This window comes from Opisthocomus hoazin, chromosome 1 (assembly GCF_030867145.1).
Source record: "Opisthocomus hoazin isolate bOpiHoa1 chromosome 1, bOpiHoa1.hap1, whole genome shotgun sequence".
Classification (NCBI taxonomy): domain Eukaryota; kingdom Metazoa; phylum Chordata; class Aves; order Opisthocomiformes; family Opisthocomidae; genus Opisthocomus; species Opisthocomus hoazin.
This window is the reverse complement of record NC_134414.1, coordinates 156,578,760-156,597,970: the sequence shown is the minus strand read 5'-3', so window position 1 is coordinate 156,597,970 and position 19,211 is coordinate 156,578,760. Positions and strand designations below refer to the sequence as shown.

General features: G+C 44.1%; 1 protein-coding gene across 3 annotated transcripts in view; it reads left to right on the top strand.

Annotated features, from left to right (window-relative positions):
* Positions 1–18,896, top strand: part of PARVB (parvin beta) — a 55,618-nt gene extending 36,722 nt beyond the window's left edge. For all 3 annotated transcript variants that reach the window (XM_075443209.1, XM_075443229.1, XM_009931842.2), the window contains exons 7-13: positions 3,414–3,472; positions 4,995–5,014; positions 6,772–6,833; positions 8,906–8,974; positions 11,186–11,287; positions 14,649–14,721; positions 15,361–18,896. In XM_075443209.1, the coding sequence (XP_075299324.1) occupies positions 3,414–3,472; positions 4,995–5,014; positions 6,772–6,833; positions 8,906–8,974; positions 11,186–11,287; positions 14,649–14,721; positions 15,361–15,437 (462 nt within the window). In that variant the 3' untranslated portion in view covers positions 15,438–18,896. The remainder of the gene's footprint in view (positions 1–3,413; positions 3,473–4,994; positions 5,015–6,771; positions 6,834–8,905; positions 8,975–11,185; positions 11,288–14,648; positions 14,722–15,360) is intronic.
* Positions 18,897–19,211: the final 315 nt, after the last annotated feature.

The window sequence follows — 19,211 nt, the reverse complement described above, 5'->3', positions numbered from 1 at the left end:
GATTAAGGTTCTGTCAAACTAGTTCACAATTAACAGAAGATGTCTGTTCTGAGACATTTTAGTTTAAATGCTGCTTCTTGCCTGAATGTGCGTTTAAGGGGATTAATCAGCAGTTTAAGTGACTTCTTTGTGAGCTTTTCAGAATTGACCCTGCAGCAAGAAAACCTTGTGAGATGATGTGGAAGTATTGTGCAAGAACACACCCATGCTGAAATTTTCAAAACCAGTGAAGTCTCATTTTCATGGGTGACTTTGACGCTTAAGGTCATCATTGTCGACTTTGTTGAGCCGTCCTCACGCTGTGCAGATGCGTGACGTGCTTCTTGCCCAGAAGCATTTTACATTGTGAAAACAGGAAAGTCGTACTGGCTTAGCAAGTTACTCCTTAGCCAAGTTGTGTGGATTTCCATAGCCCATCCCAGAGCAATGCAGAATACCTTATTAGCTTGTGTAAATGTTGTGGGCTTTTTCTTTAATTTTGAGTGTCCTGCTCTCTAAAATGAGATAGTATTGTGACAGCACTGTGCTACATCGAAAGAAATTATCAAGCCCTCCAGACGGGTGATGATTCTGCCCTTCCCCTAAATTCTTCCCTTCCTTTAGCATCTTGAGGTGATAGACGGAGACTTTCCTAAGGTGCTGGGGTTTTTTTTAATTAAAAATAGTTAATTCAGAGTCTGAGAAAGATCGGTAGCTGGATCTGTATCTGTCAAACAATAGACTATCCTTTTTTGGTCCTGCACTGTATAGTTTTCTCAGAAACCCACAAGCATTTTGGAGAGGACTTTCTGCTTTACCTTCCTTGGCAGGAAGAACCTTTACCTATCCATCTGTCTGTCAGTATTACCTAGAACAGCTACAAGACTAACCCAGCAGAAGAACGCTTTCGTTTAGATTATTTTACAATGGGCATCATGAGGTAGCTCCTCTCAAGAGCAGAGCTCCTGAAACCTAGGTGCTTTCAAATGTTTTTGAAGTCAACCTCCAGGATTGGTTTTCTTGGTGGTTTTTGTGTGAAATAGAAAATTTCTAACCATGGCAATATACATCCAAGTTACATAAGGTGTCCTAGCAGAACAAGGGTTTACGTGGGTCTTCTAGTTAAGATCCCGTTGATAGCTGCTCTGAGTGCTGAGTGAAGAGTCTGAGATGATCCGGGTTTTAATACTGGCGTCGCTCAGCATGTGCCTGTTGTTCCAGCCCTCCTCAGCGAGGGCAGGGAGGAGAGAAACTGTGTGGTTTCAGCGCGTGCTTTCAGTGAGAACTGAAAATCCTGACGTTTTTCTCCTAGCTGACTCTACTGCCTGATATTTGAAACGTGAACTTGCACGCTAAAGAAATACCCTAATTCAGGAAAACAAAGACGTTCTCAGAAATAAGTGTAAAAATTGTTCTTAAGGTTCACTGCGTTGGTTATTCTTACAAGGCTCAGGAATGGCAGTCTTTTGCACTTAGCTTTGCTCATCTCATTTTAAAAATTGTACCATGTCCCACCTTGCTGCTGATGGGAGATCTGAGGTATTTTTACAGTAATTCCCTTGCAGTGCGAGCTGCAGACTGAAAGCGCAGAGGCAAGGCAGGAGGAAGAAGAAATGCTTCTGGTGGCGGTGGTGCAGGGACTCAAAAGTTTTATGAAGGACTGACACTTGCTTTTGGACCTAGGCTTTGCTGTGCGAGCAGCATGCTCAGCGGCCTCGGAGGGGGCTACGCAGAAATGCTGCCATTTCCACCTCCTGGGAGTCGGTGTTGGCATCCGTTCCTCCTTCTCATCAGGCGCTTGGAGGCATGATTTGCTATGAGTTTTTGTTCACAGTTATGGCATCTGCTCCCTGGGGTCCACGGTGCCTGGAAGGCCCAGAAACCTGTGTTAATAAAGCAGAGACGTGGTGGGATGGAGTAACGACAACATTGGTTTGTATGCAAGAAAACATGGCCCTGTCAGATGTTTTCTCATTTTTTCCATCCATGCTGTCATCCTGGCTTGTCTCACGGAACCTTCTGGCGCCGTTGCGGTGGCTCCCTCGGGAGCAGGGCGAGCTGCCTGCGTGACGGGGAGCTGAGGGGCTGTGGAGCCGCGGCCGGCTGGCAGCACCCCGCGCGGGGCCCTGCTTGGCACGGAGCTTTGGCAGCACGGCCGAGCGAGACCACGGCTCCCACCATGCTTGCAGCCAGGCTCCCTGGGCGGTGGCTGGAGAAAGCAGCGCTGCCTTCACACACGGAGTAGGGAGTGGAAGGGCAAGAGTTCTTACTGGTTTTTAGATGTCAATTTTTATTTCTCAGGTTGCTGCTGGGGAAGGATGTGTTTCTCTTCAAAGCTCCCTACTAGGTTCTTGTTTGGGGTTCAGCTGGTGAAAATGATGGAGATGGCGTGTGTGCATGGAGCTTGTGCTCGGGGGGAGTGGTTTCCCTGCTCACCTGAGCTAGCAGCCTTTTTAGCCCTACTGTAAGTCATTCTGACAGACCCGGCGGCTGCGGAGATTTGAGCTCTGTGTGTCAGCTTTTTAAGCGTAGAGGAGGGAGGAAGGAAATTCCTCTGTTCAGGAATAAGGCTGCATCTCATAGATTGGGAAGGGACCCATAGAGGTGTTAAGAAGGTTTATGACTCGGGTGAAAGCACTTCCAGCCTCTGAGAGACACGTGCCATGTCTCCAAAACTCTGGAGAGGGTCAGAAACATTTGACCCCACCGGCATCAGGGGGCTGTGTCTTAACAGAGCCAAGGAAGCTGTTACAAAGCTGTTTTGAAACTGAGTCTCACCGCATCCCACCTCTCTGTTGGGTAGGAGACACCATATTCGTGCAGAAAATTATCGCATGGAGAGAAAACCCAGTAACGGGGAAATACTAGTCGTTGTGAAATCCCTAGCTGGGCTGTTTATGCTCCCTGCGTTTCCGTGGTGGCTGTGTTCCTGACAGGCGTGTGGCTGGTGGCCTCGGTAGCGTGCCTGCTGGAGGAGAGCCGCCCTCAGGCCTGGGGAGCTTCGCTGGCGCTCCGGAGCCCGGACCTGGGGGCAGCCGTCCGTGTTCTTTCAGCCCCAGAGCTCTGCGGAGAGCCGGGCTGCCAATTGTGTCAAGCTGTTGGGTGACGCCGTGATGTGAACGAGTGCCCTTGAGGAGTTTGAAGATGGGGCTGACAAACTCTCTCTAATTTGTGTTCCAGGCACGGTGCTGACTCTGGTCTCGGGAGGAGAATTGTTAGCAAGTGCGTTGGCTGTCAGCCTGATAAATGCCACTGTTCTGGGAGTGAGCCCTCCTCTGTCAGCTGTTTCACCTCTACCTCTACAAAACCTAGCGAGCACACTTTATCCGGTTTTCTCCTCTGGGATTCTGAGGGATGCTGAACGCTGCAGAGCCCTTAATGAGCGGCTCCTTTACTAACGCTGTCTCAGTTTCTAACTCCATCTTCCTTTCCAGAAACGTGAAGGCCTCCTTCAGACCACTCACGTTACAGAAGAGCTGACGACTACGACAGAGTAAGCACAAATCCCTTCAGCTTCGGAATGTGTCCGTGCTGCATGATGTGAGACTGCTTAAAAAGGCAAAAGAGAGACTGCATCTTCCCCCTGCCCCTGCTAAGTTAACAAAATCCCTTAGTGTGGTGCTTTTTTAACTGTATAGAAATAACTTGGTCTCTGGAAAGAAGTTACAAAGGAGAAAAGTGTCGTCTTCACATTCTTGTGTTACAGAAGCTTTTAACTGAATAGTTCATTTCGAGTGACCTTTGTGGGCCTTCCCCCCCCATGCCTCTGGAGGTAGCCATAGATGACTAATTTCTGCCCAGTGGCGTTGCCTCTCTTGAGTGAAGGGCCAATTTTCGGGAAGAACTAGTTTGACAAAAGGCAATTTTCAAAACTGAAATGATACCATGTTAAAATTGTAAGGAGAGATGATCGCTGTTTTCAGTAGTGCCCCAGGACTTGAGCTCAGCAAAACCAAACTAAATAAATAAACCTCTTTCCTCTACAGTTTTTGCAATGGATTACTTTGCTTCATGTTTTTACAGTCCTTTTTATAAGGAGAAGGCTAGACATGCACTTTGGCTGCAAATAAAATCTGAGATTTTCCTCCGTGTGGCCTGCAGGCAGCTCTTCGAAGAGGGGCTCGCACGAGCCCTCCTTCAGTTTGTCAGTGCGTTGGCTCCCTGTAGAGCTGGCTCAGCTTTCCAGGACTTTGAAGATAAATGAAGTACCATGTGGCTAGCTCAGTGGGGAGGATATTTCAGATGGAAACGCTCAGAAATGAGATCATAACTTCTCTGTGTGGACATTAAAGATCTCATAGTGTTTTTTGTAGGCTCAGAGCTCTGCCTCAGCTTGCTGGGCCAAAATTCCTCCCTGCACTCCTGTGCTCTTGGACAGTGTCGTTAGCTTGTCCTCTCCTTCAGATGTGGTTTGGAAGGTGTAATTTGCAGAAAATGCAATGATCAGCACAATCCAATGTTCATTAAATACTTTCAGATTCCTCTGCGCATCAGGGCCTGATTCTCAGCTGATAAACATCTGCAAATATCCGGTGATGTCACTGGCTGTGTATATAAATCATATGTGGCAGTTTTATGTACATAATATTTGGATATGTTGTGTGTTTTCTTTCTTCAGAGAAAACAGATCAAAGTGAGATAGATAGCCTTGCTCCTTCTGAGCTGCGTGCTGTAGCGTCTGATGACTTATTTGTGGAAACTGTACACAGAAATACGTTTGTTCAGTCACTCTTTATCATAAAAATAGTTATGCATGAGAAACCTGAATTATGTGTAAAACATAATTACGCATTTCCATTCATTTCAAATGTATCTCCCTGACATCACTGGTGCTCTGCTGGGGACATTCTTGCAGCATGTTGGGTCTAGTCTGCGACATGTTCAGCCTCCTCACTTGGTAGGAGTGGTTAGCCCTCGGCATCGTGCAGGAAGAGGCGCGTTAAGACCATGGTCTTGTCTTTTCAAAGTGATTATTCATGAACTAATCCAATATTTTTGAATGCTCTGACTTACAGGATGATGATGGGAAGATTTGGTAAGTAACAAGGTTGACTGTGAAATTTTTTGTTATTTATGTCAGGCACAGAAATCTTGTCTGTTTTCTTGCAGCAGATCGAGACAGTGGGTTGACCAATGCTGCAGGACTGGAATGTACTGCGGGGGCAGTTCTTGTTACTCCATGCAGATGTGGAGCATAATGGGTAGAACCAGATCATCCAGCATGTGCTCTTTAGTATCTGTTGATTTGTTTTCATTTGTAACTCACGAATAGTGAAAATGCTGCACAGGGCAATATTTCCTGGTACTGTTGTTAGTGGCTTTCACGTAAAATTCTTTGCAACCCCCAGCAATGAGTTACACTTTCTTCACAATGCGACCATTTAGTTTACGTACAAATGAATACATGAAAATTACTGCCGTAAAGGCGTATGGTCTGAGGTCTAAGAAAGCTCTGTTCATCTGTCCACTTTCAGTGACCAGTCAGCCCTCTCCAGTTCCTCTGCATGGAGTGTCTTTTCTCCTCCATGTTCACTAGATTTTAGAGTTTAGTCCTTACCAACCAGAGATCTGGTCTTCTAAATGAAACTCTTTGGTGTTGCTGCTGAGAGTCTTCTCTTTTTGCATTTAGTTTTGTTAGTGGCATGAAGTCACCTCTCACCGAAGATACGTGGGCTCCTCCAGGGGGCTTGGAACCAGATGGTCTTTAAGGTCCCTTCCAACCCTTACCATTCTATGATTCTATGAAGAACCAATCATTTGCTTTCTCTATTCCCCAGTTATGTGAACAATACCATTTCCCCTCTTGCAGAGTATCTACTCTAATAATTAATAAGGTACTCAGAAAACAAGTAATGTCAGGAGGCTATAGGAGCTAAATTATGTATCTTCAGATACCAAAGGAATTTGGATAATAAATATGTTTGTTTATTTAACAATACAAAACTACTAGAATGTGTTCTGTAAATCAAAAGAATCTGAACTTGGAAAAACTATTAAAATACTGTGTTAAAAATTTTAACAGTTTAAAGCCCGCACACTTTTCCAGCATTTTTATGCTTTTTTTTTTCAAGTGCAACTGCAATTGGTTAGATGTCTAATTATTTCTTACTTTACCTGATGATGACATTTGTCGTCCAAAAAAAACTCAGTGTTCCGAAAATTTCAGTCAGCCAAAAGCTGCCACAGTGTGAGATGTTGCACTAGAACAGTCAATATAGTAGATTTTAGATTGCATTAGATATTGTTATACAACGCTTTGAAGGTCTGAACGTAATTTAAATCTGCATACTATATGTAAGCTTTGCTCTTCATACACTGCTGAATCAGATTTCACTTGTGTTCGGGTTTAAGCTGTGCTGAAGTCAGGGGTACTACCAGTAACTTTAAATTAACCAGAGAAATACCTGATTTTGACGCCGAGTGGTGGATGCAACCACAGCGATCACTGTAGCTGTAGTGCACCAAAACCAGGTGATGTTTCAGTTAGGATGGGGGCATAGTCAAAATTTGTGTTTCATTTTAATTTTTCTTCCATCTACGTATTTTGTGTACCAGTGTCAGAAAAGGGAGTATAGTGGATGATATGTTTATTTTCAGTTACCCCTAAAATTACCAAAAGAGTTTGCTTTGGCACTTAGTTAGACTTCAAAACAGGGTGATAACATTTAGCTTGAGTCTCTGTTACGTGGCTTTCTGAGAAAGACCTTTAAGCTTTGGACACGTAACCTGCTTCCCATGGCTGTTGGAGGTGTATTGATTTTTCTGTATTTTTTTTCTCCCTCTTAAAACCAGAGCGTGATGCCTTTGACACACTTTTTGATCATGCGCCAGACAAACTCAGCGTAGTTAAAAAGGTAAAAAATAAAATTCAAGTTTTGTTTTCTGTGTTGCTTTTTTTCTTGTACCTTTGCAAAGATATCCAGAAAGACGTGGAAAATAGCAGCAGAGAATTCTGAAATAGTGAAAGGGGGGTTTATCCCCCAAAGATCACTGTTTCAAAGCCAGGTGATACCTCAGTTCCTGGGCTTCGATCAGGCTTGTCTCGTTACTCTGGTTTATTGGCCAAGGCTTTTCTAGGTAGCACTGCTAGATTCAATCAAAATGATGCAGGTTGGAAAAAGCTGCTTTGCAAAGTATTCGCAGCGGTGCAGATCATTCTGACTGGAGAGCTGTACGTGCTTTTATGTCCCTGGCGCTGCCCTCCAGCGAGGAGGGGCTGGGCTGTGGGCTAACAGGCAGCTGGTGGTGGTGGCCCTTCGCCACAGTCGTGTGTGTGTCGCCTCAGTCTCCCCAGGAAGCACTTGCTGTTTGGTGTTCAGCTCATTATTGTGCTAAAGATGATCCTCCACAACTGGAAGAGATTTTCCACAGTACCCTGAAATGTGATTCACCCATAAATAAGTTTGCTAAGTATAAAGCTTTTACAGAAGAGTTGCTTTTGTCCCAGGGCTCTTCTACTTAACGCGAATTCAGATGGTCCCCTGGTCTCTGCTCCAAGGCTGAGCATCGTCTCAAAGCACACCTGTCCAGACATACTCTTGACATGGCTCTTTGTGCTTGGCAGAGTGCAGGGGTAAAGTAGCTGTTGGTCTCTGCCAGCTCTTGTTAGTTTTAGAGAACACATAAGGAAGAGACTCCACGTTGTACCATGAGCTAGTTCCAACATGGCTGGTAAGAAATCTATTAGAACAGTAGTATGCAAATATCAGTGTTGTAGTTTGTCCCTTTGCTCCATATGAAACAGAGTATGTATGCATTTAAAATAATGCTTTGAAGTCTCTGGAAGATTTTACTTTTCCAGTCTGAAACGTCTTCTAGAAGATTGTTTTTAAAGTTGGTAGAGAATTAAGTTAACTCTATCCACGCAGCAGAAGTGTCAACACCCAACTCTGTGTCCCTTCTGGCAGTGTTGTAAGCAGGCTGGCGTATCTCTGTGCTTCAGTACATTAGCACGTGTCTGGCTCTAGTAGCAGGATCTGCATGTCTGCTTCCTGCGGGAATAGAAATGCCAGACTTGGGTTACATACTGACTGTAATTTGCTAATTGATACACGCACATCACTCTAGGAACAGAGGTGGGTGCAGAGCAGTGCACTGTTGGCATCTTCTCTTGGGAGTCTTAGGTTGGTGCTGCTGATGCCTTGCTCCCAGGCAGCGGATCACAGAATCCCAGAATCCCAGCATGGCAGGGGTTGGCAGGGACCTCTGTGGTCACCCAGCCCAGCCCCCTGCCCAAGCAGGGTCACCCAGAGCAGGCTGCACAGCACCGCGTCCAGGCGGGGCTGGAATATCTCCAGAGAAGGAGACTCCACAGCCTCCCTGGGCAGCCTGGGCCAGGGCTCCGTCACCCTCAGAGGGAAGAAGTTCTTCCTCATGTTCAGCTGGAGCTTCCTCTGCTCCAGTTTGTGCCCATTGCCCCTTGTCCTGTCACTGGGCACCACTGCAAAGAGCTTGGCCCCGTCCTCCTGACACCCACCCTGCAGATATGTGTAAATATATATTAGGTCCCCTCTACTCCAAGAACAAGATCTACTCCAAGAACAAGATCTACTCCAAGAACCTGAAGAGATCACTGTGGACAGTAAATGCACCTACTACTTGCTTCATCTTCACAAATAACCTACAAAAGAACTGATGTTGTCACAGCTTTTTCCCATGACACTGGAGTATGCTTTGTGTGCTAGGAAAAAGAACTAGTAAGCTGTATGTAATAGCACCATCTGGTGACTTCTGGCATACGGTGCAACAAAAATGATTATACAACTGAGTTGTTTTCAGTTTTATGTACTTTTTTATGCAAAAGCAAATAGCATACATGCATATTTATTAAGCTTAAAAAGTTGTCTTAAAAGATTATGTTAACTCTTTCACGTAGGCGCTGACGCGTAGTGTCTAACATCAGTGGGTCTGGTGTTTTCTTTTATAGTCCCTGATCACCTTTGTGAACAAACACTTGAATAAACTGAATTTGGAAGTAACGGAGTTAGAAACCCAGGTAGGAGAATTGATGTTTTTGTATGTAATCTAACTGTGTAAATTGCAAATCTAGGCCCTCAGTCCATAGAACCTTGTTATGGCACTGTTTGTCTTTGGGCATGTTGGTTTATGGGGTCAGGGCTCTGTCTTTTGAGTAGCAATGACATTCACTGATGCTTGCTTCCTTTACTTGTGTTTACATGTACTTCATATCGCTGCTGATTTGTATTATAAGGTGAAATTCTTGGATATTTAATAAGGTCGTATTAACGGTTGTAGAATATGGCTGGGTTTCAGGGCAGCTTGCCTCTGGGATGGCAGCGGAGTGCTGCAGAGCAGGTGCTGTCCTTCTGGGTGGATGGAGAACCTTCTCACTGTGAGGGTTCGTGGTGAACTGGTGCAGGCTCTGAAGAGCTGGCTGCCTGGGACTCTGCGGGGGAGCGTGGGCTGCAGTCTGCGCCTCATCACAGAGAGATCAGTGCTGGCTTTGATCACATCAGAGTGGGACTGAAACAGTTCTGCTGTTGTAGCAAAGGCCTTCATATCCCCTTCGTTGCTATCTCGTGAGCATGTGCGCTGTGCTTGCTTCTCCGCAGTGTGGGTTAACAACTTGGAGCTGCTGTACTGCAGTGGCTTGGCTGCCAGTGGTGTCCAGGTGAATGCCTGTGGAGCTAGCGGAGGTGACTGTCAGCCACCACCGTCTGCTCTGAGGAGTTCTCTGTCTCTAGCGCAGACTGGGTACCGAAAAAGCTTGGAAACCTTAAGTAAGTGTGGATTTCAGTGTTGGTTCTCACGTTACAGATAAAATTAAGCGTATTTCAGGCATAGGCTTGGCTAAGCAGAAGCAGATGTGCTTTCCAGAGTTCACTGAACTGTGGAGAGATGGTTGTCTTATTGTCCCGGCAAAAAAATAAGCACGGCATCTAGAGAATTATACCAGGAGTATGGGTAATTGGTTTGAGCCTGGCTTAGCTTAATACCAGTCCTTCACTGCTGTTTTATAGCTTTGTTGAAATAAATGGGTGACTGGACCTGAAACTGTCACAAGAAATTGTTGCTTAATTGGAATTGCTTGGAAGTACTCAACAACCTATTTCTGAAAAGGTTAGAGAACGTCGCATACACCGTATCAGGATCACAAGTGAGAAGTCTGTTAGAAATACGTAACATTACCCCCCTTAGCCAGTGAGTAGTCATCATATCTGGTAGGAATACTGAATAGTATGGCTGAAAGTATTTAGTATATTATTTAGTATTTGGTGAAACTGTAAACGATCTGTTTTGACTTGGGGGGGCAGGAAAAAAGTCATTTGTGAAGTTAAACTTTCTACCTGTGACAGGGGAGACTTAATTGCAAGTTCTGATTAAGAGCAGAGATTTGAATGTCCAACAAGCGCGACTTGAGGGATTGTGGTTGAAAAGACCAGGTACTGTAGTAGTAGGACTGGGAGTATATAACGTGTAAACGTGTTTCCCAGGAAGTATTTTTTTCTTTCTTTTTAAATTGAAAAAGGTTTGTTAAATACTGTAATGAAGTTGGCAAGATTCCTCCAGCAGATAAAATGAAGGTGAGGAAAAGCAAGAACAGACACACATACTCTAACCTCGCCCCAAGTATTCAGTAGCCTAGCCCTGCCTATTCAGATAAAATACTCTGCACAACTAAGGAGTACAAATTGTAGATAACTCCTAGGTGAATCGCTTTTAGTTTCTTCTGCTTAGAGCTATTTACTAGATGTGAGTAATTTCAGTAGTGGTTGGCACATGATCTTGCATGGGTTAAAGCTATAGCAATAGCTGATGGGCTTCCTTGCTTTGCTCAGGAAGTAGGAGCAGGGGAAATGCCGCTGCCAGATGTAGGGAGAAATCCTTGTATCCTGTGTTTTTTGCTTTTCTTTAGAGAACTGACAAGAAAGCAGCTATATCCACCAGGCTCTTAAGACTGATTTAGCTTGCTCGGCTGCAGTGGTGATGCAAGGGTATAGGTGAATCCAGGGAGCAGACGAAACAAAGCCCTAAATGCTTGTTACGCTTGCTGTCAATTCCTCGCTGTGCCTGAAAGGAGCAGTCTGTGACTCCTGAGCCCTCTTACGCTTCTGTGCTAGCAAACAACAGTGGTGGAAATCAAAGTACATAATTTGGGCCAAGCACTCTGTGTTCTGCTTGTTTATGAGTGGTGATCTGGAAACAGATGCTTTCACCTAGGAGTGTCATCAGTATTTCTGTTTAGTTTGCAGATGGCGTTTACTTGGTTTTGCTCATGGGTCTCCTTGAAGACTACTTTGTTCCACTTCACAACTTCTACTTAACACCTGAAAGTTTTGATCAAAAGGTGGGTAGAAACTCCAGGTTGTATTCCTTTTGCTTTGTTACCACATGGTGTTTTCCGGTCATCGTGTCCTTTCTCTCTGTGCCCGGTAGATCAGCACCTGGTATGTTCTGCTCTGCGGGAGCTGTAGCAGAGATGCACTGGCTACAATGCTTCATAAGTTAATACCACTAAAAGTTGCTTGTGAAATGAAGGAGTAAATTCCCCATGGTTAAGGAAGAAAAGTATTCTGTTACTAGCATCAGACAACACATAGCTCATGAATATCCAGAATGAATAAATCAGTAAGAAGTGCTTTGTACTGTATAGTACTTTGCATAATCAAAGTGATTTGTTAAATTGTAGTACTGCCTGAAGCGCTTTTGTGCACAGGGATGCCTTATTGTGCTGGAGAACAGAGCTGGTGCCCAGCCTTGCCTAGCATGCACTCTGTGAATAGGCAAGAAAGAGAGAGGGTGAGAGATGGGAAGCTCTGCTTTTGCTGCATCCTGTACACAGAGATTGACGTGGAGAGAGAGCTGCTTCACAAGGCCACAGAATGTCATCCCTAAAAACTCCCCCCTTATCTCATTAGTATCAGTTGCAGAACAGTCATTAGTTCTTTTTCTGTAGTTTATTTAATGTTCTTACAAACCAAGCAAATAAATAACACAAATTGATATGCAAATGAGATACTGTAGTAGAAGAGGTGGTACCTGGGCCATGATCTCTGGCTGATCGGCGGTTGGAAACTATGTGTTGACTGGCTCGAAAGGAACGTGTTTTGGATCTAAAGCCAAGATAGATGCTCTGATCCTGCCAGGGAGTGAGCATGCAGAAAATTGCCTCTTTGAAGTCAGTTTGTGAGCGTAGACATCTGGTTCAGTGTCCAGTTCCCGGCAGGGTCATTGCCAACATTGCTGACTAACTTCTGAGAGAATGTGCTGGCTTGTCTTTTTTGGATATTTCTTTCTGTTTGGTAAGGAGTAAATGACTTGCTGCCTAACAGTGTCTCAGACAAAAAGAGTTTTGAGGAAAAAAGAGTGGGTTCTTTGCAGTCTTAGATTATCTTACTTGTAATCGGGGTATTGGAGATGGAAGGAGATGAAATAAGTGTCTTGCTTTTAGTCACACACTTGCTCCATTGTCCTGCGTCCTTCCCAGTGCTGACGATGAGACGCGTGCTTAACACACATTTTATTGTCATAAGCAGAAGCTTGCCTCTTTCGGTAGTTGTTCCTGGACACGTACACACACCTGTGTGTATTTGGTGCCTGGTGTCAGAATACTCTGAGCCTGGCTGTGCTAGAGTAATGCATCTGCCCCCTGCTTTTTATTCTGCCAGGTTCTGCAGGGGAGAGGCTGCAAACAGTGTGTTGGCTGAGCTGAAGCATGAGATGGCTAGGTCAGGAGTGGAAACATTGGCAAAAGTTAAAAGATTGAATGCTTTGTAAGGTGAGGGCTGTTTAAAATGGCGAGGTTTTCATAACAACTTCAGCACAGATTGCTGCTGTAAGGCACCCCTCAGCAAAAGGCCTTGCTCTCTGAGGGGTGGGACTTCATTGTCAGTAGAAGAACCCAGCTTTGACTGGGTGGATCATATCAGCATTGCAAGAGGAAAATGGAGCTGCACCAAAGGAGCGCTGTCACAGACCCAGGCTAACGTGCTGAGCTCGCTGGTTCTGTAGGGTTTGTTGGCTTGAGGAGGAGGTGACTAGTTGCTATTCGGGAGCGTAAAGGGACTCCCTGAAGGCAGGAAACCAAGCTCCGGTGAGAGGGGCTTCTTTAGGTGTTAAGTTTGTGGATAGGGTGGGGTTTAATTAATTTTGAATGTTGTATACTGCACAGGGACTTGATAGAGCAATGGGAAAGTGGTTATCTAGTGTGTCTTATACAGGCTCTCCTTTATAGCTTTCTCTTGCTTTTTTAGTATCCTAGTATCTTAAATTTTCACCGTGGTAGAAATGCAGGATGCTAAGTGGTAGCCAGCACCTGTTCAGTTATGATTTTGTTATTAACAGTTTAAATTCACAAATATTATCCAGTATTCCTAATCTTGTGGTTTTGTGTGGAGACTGCTTTCAGGAGAGAGCATTTGTAAATCAAAGAAGGAGAGGTAGACTCTGTGTTTCTGGGAAAGGAAAAAATATTTTCATCTCGAAAGTGATTGGCTTTGTCACAATGAATGAGGAGAAACTGTGACAGGTAGAAAGAGATTAATAAAGTCCTAAGCAACAAGCACCAGTGAAAGGGGCCTTTGTTCCTTGGTGTAGGGGAGCTTTGTACACGTAACTCCCTGATTTTCAAGATGAGTAGCTTTAATTACTTCTCTCTCCCTTGCTGTGTATCTCCAGAACTGTCATTTGCAGTAACAAAAATGTACAGAACACATAATCCATATTACCTTGCTTAGATTTCAGGGAGCATCGTCGAGAAAGCTGCTCTGCAGATCTCTTTAAACCATAATATTCGCTACTCAAAGGAGAGATTAAAAGAAGACACCCACTTTCTTGCATTTTTCCTTTTTGTCCTGTTTCTCTCCTCTGATTTTATGTTCGTCTATGGTCCTTGGTGGCTTGTTCAGGAAGCTCTTTCTGTACAGTTGCATCTAGCTTGTTTTGCAAGTTCCCTGCACAGTCTGTCTAGGAACTGCCACCACCAAGCATATTTTGAAGCATTTGCTTCATGAGAGAAACTGAATTTGACTTTTAGCTCTGTCTTCAGTTAGAGGAAGCCAAAGCACCAGGAGATTAAGGTCGTGCAACAAGCGGCCTGGCTCCTTGATGATGTGCTATTGATGTTGCTTGATATGCAGCTGGTAATAATGCAGAAAAGGCTATTGTTGTTTGAAAATAATTCCATTTAGTGTCCTTATTTCGTCTTTTTTATGCACCCATATGTATTTTCTCATCTTTGTTCAGTTATGTCACTTCTGTTACATTTCGTGTTGCCAGGATGGCGAGTGATCTCTTGCCTTGTAGTCAGAAACGTTGATCTTGGGTGCAGGTGGGAAGAACTCAACACAATGCAGCTCTGTTGTAGTTGGTACTGGGAGCTCTCTGGCCTCTGCCGTAGAGACTGAGGTCAGGGCTTAGTGGGGTTCACGTGGTACTTGGTCACATTTGTACACTTGAAACTTGGAAATCTTAAATTACTTCCTTTGTATCAAAAAGTGAATGTTCACCCTGTAATGATACTAGCTTTAATTTTGTAGTCTTTTATATGTGCTTTCTGCCATGCTAAATATGTAAATGTTTAATATTGATTTGAATAGAATTCTTATTCTCTATGTCAAGTATAGCGAGCATAAAGCACCTCTAGAATTTGGTTAAAGGTGTTTAATGCCTATATATCTTCAAGATGCTAAACACTTTACCTCTTTTAGGTCCATAATGTTTCCTTTGCTTTTGAGCTGATGCAAGATGGAGGACTGAAGAAACCCAAAGCTCGCCCTGAAGGTATGGACGTGCCGTGTGGCTTTAAAATGTATATAAAGGCAGAATAGCAGGTGCATTTCAAGTGCAACTCTGTTTGAGGTCACTAACAGTGGTACCACGAAGTGGAGCTGTAAATGTGCCCCTGGACAGTTTGCCCAAGGATTCCTTGTCTGTGCCTGGGGTATATCCTTACCCGTGTTTCTTCTCTGGAATAGATTCACTGAGGTGTGCAGGCCTAGCTTTAGTGAGTGACAGAAGAGCTGTTCAGTGCTATATTACAAATTTGGCTGGTATTCTCAATAACAATCCAAGCAGGAAGCTTTCCATGGTCTCATTCTCATAATTCTTACAGTTAGCACTAGTTTGGACTCTTGTGATCAGATTTCAGTGACAGATATCTGAAAGGCTTTTGTTTTTTTGGTGAGAACCAGTAGCAAAGTCTCTTCTTGATGTACGTGGACTTGGGAGTCAGAACTGAAAAGTGTAAAAACTGAATTTTTTCTTTAAAGTCTCTGAACCTTGAAATTACTTAATGATGAACTCTGTGGGGGTTTTTGTGGCCAATCCCATCAGCTTGGAGTTGTGGGGACTTTTGTTCCTTTGAGGAAAAACAAGGGAGGAAAAAAAAGCAAATTAAGGATTTCTGCTTTTCTTCCACAGATGTTGTCAACTTGGATCTGAAGTCTACCCTCAGGGTTCTGTACAACCTGTTCACAAAGTACAAGAACGTTGAATGATCCTGGAGGCTGCTGAGGTCTTCATCCTTCCAACCTCCTTAGGCAGAAATTACAATAACACACCCTCTGCACGCTCCCTTCGTGCCTTATGCTGTACTTGATGCATTCTTTCTACAGTTGATGTGGCCTCTCTGTAGCTGTTTGTATGACAGTCCCACTGAAAATAATGCATGTGTGTTCTTTAGTCACTTGATAATGTGTAGATATTTCACACTTTTACGAGAAGATGCTGTTGAATGTGTTGTTTGTGATCATCAACAAATGTTCTTTTGATAAAGGAAGCATACCACTAACTAATAACCAGGGAAGACATGAGACCTTCCTCATGGCTGGAGACTCCTTGATTCTATAATAGACTTTCTTTTTCCTACTCTTTGGTTGCCACTGGTGTTTGGTGAGGTACCAGGCTTAAGTGTTAGCAATAGGAAATCACCACTGGAATTTATTTAGAAGCTGAGCCTTTTCTGTTAAATAAGGTATTTTAGGTTCTGTTGGGTGTGGGGGGCTGAGGGGAATTACAGGTGCTGTCTTTTTTGTGTTAACCTCATACTACTCAGTGTTACTTCCATTCAGTGTTTACACAGAAGAAGTCTTGCAATTGGATAACCAGCTGATCTATTTTCTCTTTCATCTCCTTTCTAGGATAAACTTGGTTGCTAGAGCCACTGTCATCCATTAAGCATACAGCTTCAATCAGGTCAGTCAGGAGCTGCCCAAATAGGTGTGGGGCGGATGAATGCGTTTTTCCCCCAGTTCTTTCCGAAACGTACGTGGGGAATAATGAGCTTGGCAGTTTGAAGGCTGACTCTTCATTTTGCATCGCAGAGTTAAAGGGTCAGATTCATTCCTGTTGGAGTTACTGGCAGCTGTACAGTCCTGGGGGTCAAGCTTTTATGAACAGTTTTACGTATTTTCTTTCCTAAAGAGTAAAACTGAATTCCTGTATAAATAACAGCTTGCTTTTACTTGTGAATTGCACTGAGCTGTGCAAGGCACGTGGTGTGCGTAGTGCAAGCCAATGGTCAGCACTCAGATGTGAGGCTCTGCAGTGAGCAGTTGTGCTTTAAACTGATTTTTTCGAGTTGTAATGTGCCATCCCAAGACATACCGTGCTAGTCTTTTAAGCCGTTTTGGATTTTAGTGGGAATCTGTTTTAAAAAAAGATGGCTGGATTTATCTGGTAGAGTCTGGTTACTTGACAGGTTTCATCTGTGGAGCTGTTCCTGGCTGGTGATGTGCAGGTGTAGTGGTGCATAGAAGGAGGCTGTGCTGCAACATGAGCCGTAGATTTTTGAGGTGAGCTGTGCGAAGGAAATGGGAATGCAATTTCCAGAGTAAATTATTTGTGGAACATGCATGTAATAGCACTTCTTTCCTTGGAGTGCACAGGGGAGAGACTGGACTGCTGCTTTTGTGTATCACAGCAGCAACTTTTCTGTTATGGGCAGCCATGATTTTGTGTGAAACGTGAGGCTGAGTGCCCCAAAGAGGAAGCGGAGAGCATTGCTCTGCTCCGTGGGCTCACTGGAGGCCTGCTGGAAGTAGGCATCTGGTTTCCCTAGAAGTGGATTTCTTATGCCAACCTTTATTTACCTTTCTGAGTTCAAGAGGAAACTTGTTATTTGAATGGTATAATTTTACAATTGGGATTTTCTCCTTCCATTCTTCAACTTTTTTTTTAATCTCGGAGACAAATGGGCTTCTGCTTCTTTGTTTCATATTTTTGGGTTCTGAGTTCTGGTATTTGATTTATTTGGGTCACCTCCTCTCCAAAAAAAAGATTGAAGGAAATTGCCCTTTCTTTCTATTAAAAATTCGGATCTCATCTACCCGATAAGGTTCTGTGGGGAATGGTTGCTCGTCTGTACTGTAGGAGGGAGCTGACCTCTCACTGTTTATACAAAGCCTGGTACAACTGGACTTGAATTTCAGATGGGGCCACTAGGCTCTAGCATGATGCTAGCAGTTATTACAGAGGAGACTCGCTGAGGCACTAAGGCCCGGCGGGTCAGCTCTCCTGGCACATTAATGGAATTGGTCGAATTTCATGCTGTGAAATAAGGGTATCATAAGGCTGGAAGGTGATTGAACTCAAAGGTCTCTCAGGCTTCAGTGCAGTGTTGTTTGTGGGGTAACAAGTCTGTTAGAGCTGTCATTCCACCCACTTCCCTTCAGCTGACGTGGAAGTGCCAATGCTGTTTATGTTCTCTGTGATGCTGGGAGAGACCTCCAGAGAAATGGAGTTTCTGAAATCGCAAGCGATAGAAAGATCAGAAGCAAAGAGAAATTAACGAGAGGAGCTTGGTAAGAGCAGTGCGGCTTTGGGAGGGGAGGTGGCTGTTGCTGAGAGGGAGATTTACAGCTGACATCCTCATGGCATGTGAGCAGATGGGAACATACCACCAAGTTTTAAGGCAGGCTCTGTTTTGTTCGATGAAGTTTTTCGGGTCACTGCAGAAACCTGAGTCCCTCCTCTGGAACCTGAGGCCTGGGTCCCTTTTAGCATTCCTTGCATTAACGTCCCTGTCAGTCCAGACTGCAGGCTTGATGCTCTGGACAGACTGGTGTTGTACCCTGTTTAGTTATGTTTTGAAGTCTGTTGGTAAATGTTGCATAGGGAAAACACATTTTTCATCCCTTAGCTCCTTGCTCTCTGGCCAGGTTGCTCTTCCTGTAGACACTGTATTTGTTGTTAATCCGATGGGGAGCAGGGTGGATTTAACTGAACTGGAGCTTCAAGCAGTCCAGTTTACAGCCAGGGCGATGCAGGTGAAACTTCTCTACACACCTGTTTCGGTCATGCCTTTCCCTGATATATGCATGATACTTCTTTTCCTCTCAAAAAGAGAAGTCAATGTTAAAAATGTCCTTGGTGAACTCTGCGTTACTGGAGTTTTAGATATGTTCCCTGGGTGCCCGTGGGGTAGGTCTGAGTCCTGTTGAGTTTATTTGGAACATGGAATGCTCTGCAGCATTAAAGCTTCCACATTTGTAGGTACTCAATGAATGTCTGTCTTTTCTGGTCCATACAACTTAACTTTTAGATGTATCTGCTTGACATACTCAGTTCCAGTGAGCTGTTTACCACAGAAGAAGCTGCATTCTATTTCCCAAGATGAAAAAACATCAGTGGCAGACTTTTTTTTTTTAATCAATTTAAACCTTATAAGGCTTCTTACCCCTGTTCTTCACACCCCAGTGCTTTCAGTATTAATGTATTTTTTAAGACTCTCTTCTACTATTTTAACAGTATTTACTCTGGATTTCTAACTACTAAAAACCAGCCTTGCAGATAAAATTCTGGACTTGTCATATGCTGGAGACATCCAGCTTTGTGGCAGGAGCTGTGTACTGTAAGCAAGTTACAATGCAATGCTATGTTTGCTGAATTCACAGCAGTAGTGTTGTGCATGGTTTGTGACAGTTGTACTATTTATTCAAATAAATACTTGATGATCACTTGGTTTTCTACATCTTTTTTTGGCTAAATGGGCAAGTCCATGGGAAGAACTTTTGAAAGGTGGGGTGCGCCTGTTGTCATCGTCGTCTTCGTCAAGGGTCCTCAGTATAGGATGATCTATGCCATCCTGGCAAAGCAGTGATCTCGGGTTTCTGGCCCTGGGACAGGTCATGAGATTGTATGGGCAGACACAAATGAGCTCTTCTATACATTTATCAATGACTTTTTGTTTTTTTCATATTGCTCAGCTACTGGACCAGATCGGGTTGTTTACCTTTTTTCCATCCACGAGGCAAAGTAACTGAATTACACCC